This window comes from Cyprinus carpio, chromosome B7, assembly GCF_018340385.1.
Source record: "Cyprinus carpio isolate SPL01 chromosome B7, ASM1834038v1, whole genome shotgun sequence".
NCBI classification, from domain to species: domain Eukaryota; kingdom Metazoa; phylum Chordata; class Actinopteri; order Cypriniformes; family Cyprinidae; genus Cyprinus; species Cyprinus carpio.
Genome location: NC_056603.1, coordinates 35499582 through 35506624, shown reverse-complemented (window position 1 = coordinate 35506624; position 7043 = coordinate 35499582). Strand labels below are relative to the sequence as shown.

Sequence of the window (7043 nt, the reverse complement as noted above, 5' to 3'; positions counted from 1 at the left end):
GTCTGACTGGGGAGAGAGGTGTTGTAATAATGAAAAATATGTGAAAAATAATGTGTTTTTCGAACAACCTAGTATGAGAGCCTGTTCTACTACACCCCCAAAACAAAATCAAGACATTGTAAAAGAGCATAATAGGACCCCTTTATTTAAGGTTCTAAACTTTGTAAAAATCGACGCATTTCAGAAAGGCGGGGCATAGAGAAGCAACAATATATGGAAAAGAATGTGTATTTTGAACCTTAAAACGCATAAACACATTGCATTACACCAAATACACAGCATAGGGTAATGTTCTTTTTAGCAACGTCATATGGCCCTTTAAACATATTTTCATTTAATTCTTTATGGAAAGGCTCTTTACAATATAATGTCTCTACTTTACATCCAGTAATACTATCTATACCCCCTATCTAGACTATCTATCTATCATTATTATTATTAACTGCCTGTTTTTGATGTAACAATGTAACATTGTTATACCTTTAAAAAAAATACCCAAACACATGACGTCATAAAGGCGGACGCGACCTGGAACTGTCACGTGGGGAAGCGCAACATTTCTAGTCTAAAGAAAACATGATTCACCTCTACCTTGCCTGCCTTTTTACATTTTCAAATGCCGTGTTTGCTTACCATATCGGAACACCAATAAAAACAAATGAAAGGCCAATAATTGGTGAGTTGCAACGCTGTATTAAACAGAGTGCAAGCTACTTTCAACTGTATTATTATTACATATTTCATGACGTAAACCATGTCTAAATCTTGTCTAGGTGTTCTTGCCCAGGAAGTGTATGACCCGCCGCCTCATAGAAACTCGTATATCGCGGCGTCCTACGTTAAGTTTCTGGAATCTGCTGGCGCTCGTGTTGTGCCTCTGATGTAAGATAAACACTATAGAGAAACTACCTTCACTGTAAACATGCAGGGTTTATTGATTTAAAATGAGAAACAGTGTTTTTTTCTTCTTGTACACCTGCAGCTTAAACATCGAGTTCGCACTGTGGCTTACTAGCGTACTGCATACTGCCTACAATTTTGTGAAAGTGGAAGCAATATGGAATGTGAAACATATCTGTCATATAGCGTTTTTATATTTATTATTATTATTATTATTTTAGTACGTAACATTTATTGCAATGGTATTATGTAATTATACAACTGTTTATTTTAGTTGGGAAATATCATTCATATAAGAACATATGGACTCCAAAATTAGCCATGACCTAAAATTTATAAATATACATAGCTCTGCTTTGATTAAATAATTAATGAATAAAGCAGCATACAGAGGCCTCTGCTGTCTATCCACCTTATTTTTCAATGAATGTGCAAGACTGAAATTTTCACAAAATTGCAACTTATTTTTTAAAAATGTCTTTAGGATAAATAAGTCTGATGATGAGTACAGAAGGCTCTTCAAATCCATAAATGGGTAAGTAAAGTATTTTTTTTAATTATAGCAGTGAATACAATAAGGGATTTGTGACACCTTTTCTCTCTCTAGAGTCCTTTTTCCTGGAGGTGGAGTCAGTTTAGAATCATCTGGCTATTCCAAAGCAGCTGGCATCTTCTACAGGCTTGCTCTTGAGGTTTGTGTACAAATGGTCCATTTGGTGCAGATATTCAGCATGACAATGCATCCAAAGTACATTATTAAACATTAAGCAACACTTGAACAGCATTGATAGTAAGGTAAAATAAAAATAAGTTAAATTAGTAGAAATTGTGAAATAAAGTAAAATTTTAAATGGAGCTGCAGAGGTCAGAGTTTGGGTTTATGATCATTTTTGTGATTTGTGTTTATGAGCTATAAAAGAGGGCTGGCAAAACTTTAACCCCTGAGCAACGGATAAAATCATGAAGAGTCATAATGATCTTCATTTTACACATATACACTGCATTTTGTTGTTTGGCATTCCTCTTACTCATGTTGGTGTAAGAGGAATACAATATGTTGGTGTGATTTAATTTTCCAGCCAATTTATATATATGTATATATATTTGTGTGTTAACAGGCCAATTCAAATGGTGATTATTTCCCTGTATGGGGAACCTGTTTAGGATTTGAACTTCTCACTTTGTTAACAAGTGGGAAGTTGCTGTTGTCCCACACCAACACCAGTGGTATTGCCTTGCCACTGAACTTCACAGATGGTAAAGCCATGTTTTATAACAATTAACTGTAAAATCAAATATATTTGCATGATGGTTAATGCAAGTAACATTGTCAGCTTACTTCCAGTCATGAATTTCACAAAAATGGTACTCTGTGATGTAACCTGTAATTATCATGGTGCCACTGCAGTGCAGCTAGTATAAATTTCTCAAATAAGTGAACATATTTTAAGAATAAGTGCCGCAGTCATCATAGATGTATAAACATTATTCATTTATCCAATGCTGTTTAGATGTAAGAGACAGTAGACTGTTCAAAGATTTTCCTGAAGACCTTATGAAATCACTGGAAACAGAACCCCTCACAGAGAACTCTCATCAGTGGAGTCTTACTACAGAGGTAGGGTAGCAAATATTATTATATATTATATTAAATATATATCACTATTCAACAACGCTTTCTTGAAATCAATTGTTGTTTTCATTACTACTATGTTACTACTAGATGCTTGGTTTAAAATACATTGATCTTGCCATAAAAAATAGCCATAGATGTTGGTATGGCTTGCTATCCCATGATTTCTGCTTTGTAATAAAATGTATAAACTAGTGATTAAAATTAACGTTATAAAAATAAAAATGATTAACAAGTTAGGGTTACATTTTATTAAACTTTTAATTTAATAATTTAATATGGTATGCTTTACTGGTGAGCAGTTGTACACAACAGGAAAAGAATACACCTTCACATCTTAGAATACAGTGTCTAATACATTTCATTGTTTGGAATGTATTCACTGAATGTGAATAGTTTATTACGTTACAGGATCACCAGATATTATTAAGTATACAGTGTACACGCCAACGCACAACATCATGTCTGTGATAGAAATTTGGTCAAACAGAGGTGAGGGTGAAATGTTTTAGTTCTCACAGGAAATATCTTAAATACTGCAATATTAGTATGATGGATGGCAATGTTAATTCTAAAGCGTAATGTACAAAAAAAAAAAAAAAGAACATATCACAGGAAATGGATTTAATGTATATTTTAGTTTTTTTTTTTTTTTACTGGAGGAAATACAATGAGACATTATCAATTCTTTAAATCTAGAACTTTACCAAGAGTGAGACCCTGAAAAAGTTCTACAGAGTTTTGAGTACCAACACAGATGGACAAAATGAGTTTGTGTCCACAATGGAAGGTGAGTGATGATAAGACTGTGCTTATAGACTGTGCTTTTCACCTCTTTCTATTGAGCAACATTGTCATTGTACTTTTTTTATGCATTCCCTCAGCATATGATTTCCCTATCTACGCTACTCAATGGCATCCAGAGAAAAATGCTTTTGAGTGGACCCGGCCCTATATTCCCCACACACCTTCAGCCATTAAGACAACATTCTACATGGCTTACTTTTTTGTGAATGAAGGTATGGTTAATACTACTACTACTGAGCAGCATAAAATGTGTTTTTATTAGCTCCTAATTAAATGTGATTCCTTTAATGCAATGAATTATCAAATTAAAAAGTTAGACCTTCACAGGCTAACCTTTCTCCTCATTTTGTTGCTTTTACAGCGAGGAAAAGTTTTCACAGCTTTCCTAGTACAGAGGAAGAGGAAAACGCTTTGATCTATAACTACAAACCTGAATACACTGGACCTCAAAGTGCATTTGAACAGATCTATTTTTTTGATTAGATGAATTCGTTAAATGCACTGATTTCTTTATTAGTTTTTTTTTCTTTTTAATTATTATTATCATTATTATTTAATTTTCAGTTTGGAACTTCACGTACACGTGACATGAAAATGAATCAAACTGAATTATAATTGAGATAAATTATTATTATTGTTCTTTTCAGACATATCAAAACTGAATACTTCCCAAACAATACAAAGAACAGACATTTTCACATGATGAAATTATTCAAACAAACGTGTATACAAAAATCATGTAGAATTTGTAGTGTTAATAAAATGTGCTTGCAGTGAATCTGAAGAAAATATATCCACATCACATTTCACAAAAACAAACAAAAACAGAATAGTTCCCAAGTTGGAAAAGGCACAAAGTGATTTTGTTTTATGGCTGTGCACTCATTTCTTATAGCTAACACATCTGTTCATTTATGTATTCACCTGGACACACATTATATAAAGTAACCCACAACATACAGTGCAACATTCAATCATATTTCTACAAAAAGTGACTGAGGTCTCCTTTTTTTTCAGAAAGAAAGAGCAAATACAACTCATTCTCTCATATTCTGATCTCTTCATTGGTCCCATAACATGCATCTCATTACTCGTACTGTTATTTTACTAGAGGTAACCCTTCAAACTAACCTAAGATATAAATCTCAAAATGTACATTTTTTTATCCTTATTGTATCTTTCATTTTACTGTTTACTGTTGAGCCCTAAAAACATGCTTCTGAAACAAGATTACAAATCGTATTTGCTTTACCAGAATTAAGATACTGAATATTAGGTGAACTGTCTTTTTAAAACCCTTGAATTTTTTTCAAAAACCACATATATTACTTACAACTATCAGCATGATTGTTTTCATAAGACTTCTACATTCAAATTGCCTTGTAATCAGTACCCACAGGACAGCACAACAGATATTTGTGATTTATGAAATCTGTGATTGGCTAAGGACAGTAAATCTGTCACTCCGATTGGCCGTTGACCTACTTTTCAAAACTCAGTTTTTAAACAAATCGTCTATATTGGTGACAGAGTCTGCCTCTGTAATTGGGTGAGTTCTGGATGCCAGACATCCACAATAAAGATGAGTCTGAAGCTTTCTGCTTCCTGCCAGACTTCATGCTCGAATGAGTCATCAAATATTAACACTTTTCCTTCTTCCCACTCCCTGAAAGACAATCAACATTCACTGAATACATTTTGAAATAGTAAAAGCCATGGCAATAAATAAAAATAAACAAACCATCAAAGTTATTCTACTCGCCAATTTTTTATTTACATATGATGCTTGCATGTGTTCATTTAAAACCCTGTAACCAACTAGTTAGAGCAGAAATGGAGCTGCCTATAGTGCAACATTTTAAAAGCTTTGTAGTTAATGCAGTTTTAATCAATGTGTGTAAACTTGTGTTTCTATGATTTAACTGACCTGGTTTGGTTTGTACAACGAATCCTGCATCCCTTAGAAGGGATAACAAGGCCTAGATGCATTCGTAGACGACAGTTGGTGGGACCAGTGTGAGGCCATACATGAGTACCAGCTTGCATTACTGAAAACTTTATCTAAAAGAGGAAGATTTAAATGAGTAGGCAACAGTTAATAAGCAACAGTTCATAAACAGAAATAAGCATTGTAAAAAGGAGACATGGTGAAGCTAAATTAAAAGTACAGCTAGGCATTAGCGTACAACTGTCAGAGCCGATCCTCCCTATATACAAAATACGCAAGATGCGTAGGGCCCCCGAAACACCAGGGGGCCCCCTTGCTCTCAAAGATGATTTAATTATCTGGAACGGTTATGAGAACATGAATGATCATTTCTTTTAATGTGGTGCACTGTCGCCCTTTCTACATAAAATTCTAATCATGTAATGTGAATGTTGTACAGTCTTGCTTGAGTCTAAAAAAATTAGATGAAGGTGTACGGAGCCACGGAAGAGACAGTTTCTCAAGCGTTTTCCTGAAGCGCGATTTGAGACGGAGTGAAACACGAACAAATGCGTTTCATTCATTCATAACCACTTGTACCCCCCCAATCCCCCCCTGCCGACACAGTTTTGCGTACGGCCCCCAGAAGTCTAGGATCGGCACTGACAACTGTAGTTGATTTCTGGTTACTGACCTGGCCTCTTTTGCAGCTGGTGGCCTCTGTGTAACGTTCGAGCAAACCACAGGTTTTAGGGACATAGCGACATGAAGCAGCAACCTTTCGACCTGAGAATGAGTAAAACTTGCATACACATTGTGTTTTCCCCAAAAGTGTCTCAATATTACATATTAAAAAAACAGTAATACCACCCAAGACTTTAGCATATTCAAAGAAATCCACACTAGGTTGCTAAATGAAGTTACTCTGTTTTAACTTGTAGTTGAAAAACCACGTGAATTGGTTTTTGAATTGAAACGTGCTCACCAATAGTTTTTTGAATAAAGGTGTTAATTGCAGAGGAATTTTACAATCAAAAAGGTTAAGATGTATTAAGAACTGCTTACAAAGAAGTCACTTTTAAATTAACCAGGTTTTTGTTGGACAACGCTGGGAATTCACTCCTGATCGCACAAATTCCTAATGGATTGCTGGATTTAAAATGCAACAGAAAATGTGACTGCACTTTAAAAAAGCAAGAACCACTAAAAACAAAATCGTTGGCTAGGCGCTAACATCCCTGTGCCCCTACATAGAGGACAAGCTGTTGGGAAACAGGTGGGTGGATGTATATCCAATGCAATTAGAAATACAAGGAATTTGTTGGTAAATCTAAGGTACATGCTGGTGGATATTAATTAATTATATATTTTACCCTGCTGCCACAGTGTAAACTGGCCCCAGTCTCCTGTCTCTCTCAGATTTTCATCTTCAGGCAAGAACTGCCCACTGTTGCTGTCTAACACTGACAGTGCTTCATCTCTGATGGTCAACCAGTTACGTTCCAACATCTGTAAAGACATATGAACACAATGAAAGCAAAGCGGAGAGACAAACATACAAACTGCACTTCCTTCACAATTAATGTGATGAATAATTATAGGGGCAGTTGTGGCCTAATGGTTAGGGAGTCAGACTTATAACCCGAAAGGTTGCAAGTTTGATTTTCAATACCGGCAGGAAATGCAGGTGGGGACAGAGCTCTCTTTCACGCTCAAGAAGCATGACAAATAATGTGTAATGGATCTTCACTGGGGACTTCAGGAGAAGATGCTGTT

General features: G+C 35.2%; 2 protein-coding genes across 5 annotated transcripts in view; one reads left to right on the top strand and one right to left on the bottom strand.

Moving 5' to 3' along the window:
- The first annotated feature begins 515 nt into the window (after nucleotides 1-515).
- Nucleotides 516-4118, top strand: ggh (gamma-glutamyl hydrolase (conjugase, folylpolygammaglutamyl hydrolase)). The gene is made up of 9 exons (XM_042728438.1): nucleotides 516-676; nucleotides 774-882; nucleotides 1385-1435; nucleotides 1508-1592; nucleotides 2019-2157; nucleotides 2412-2518; nucleotides 3233-3323; nucleotides 3418-3552; nucleotides 3702-4118. Exons 1-9 carry the CDS (start codon nucleotides 577-579, stop codon nucleotides 3821-3823), a joined length of 939 nt encoding a protein of 312 aa, XP_042584372.1. The 5' UTR covers nucleotides 516-576; the 3' UTR covers nucleotides 3824-4118.
- The window catches only part of unm_hu7910 (un-named hu7910), a 37867-nt gene continuing 34697 nt past the window's right edge, over nucleotides 3874-7043 (bottom strand). For all 4 annotated transcript variants that reach the window (XM_042728433.1, XM_042728437.1, XM_042728436.1 and 1 more), the window contains 4 exons: nucleotides 6641-6776; nucleotides 5962-6053; nucleotides 5268-5401; nucleotides 3874-5006 (listed from right to left, as the gene is read on the bottom strand). In XM_042728433.1, coding sequence (XP_042584367.1) covers nucleotides 4856-5006; nucleotides 5268-5401; nucleotides 5962-6053; nucleotides 6641-6776 — 513 coding nt within the window. In that variant the 3' untranslated portion in view covers nucleotides 3874-4855. The remainder of the gene's footprint in view (nucleotides 5007-5267; nucleotides 5402-5961; nucleotides 6054-6640; nucleotides 6777-7043) is intronic.

Coding starts and splice junctions, on each gene's coding strand:
- ggh (XM_042728438.1), top strand. CDS start 577: ATGATTCACCTCTACCTTGCCTGCCTTTTTACATTTTCAAATGCCGTG. Junction 883..1,384: donor GCTCGTGTTGTGCCTCTGAT/GTAAGATAAACA, acceptor AAATGTCTTTAG/GATAAATAAGTCTGATGATG. Junction 3,553..3,701: donor TTACTTTTTTGTGAATGAAG/GTATGGTTAATA, acceptor TTGCTTTTACAG/CGAGGAAAAGTTTTCACAGC.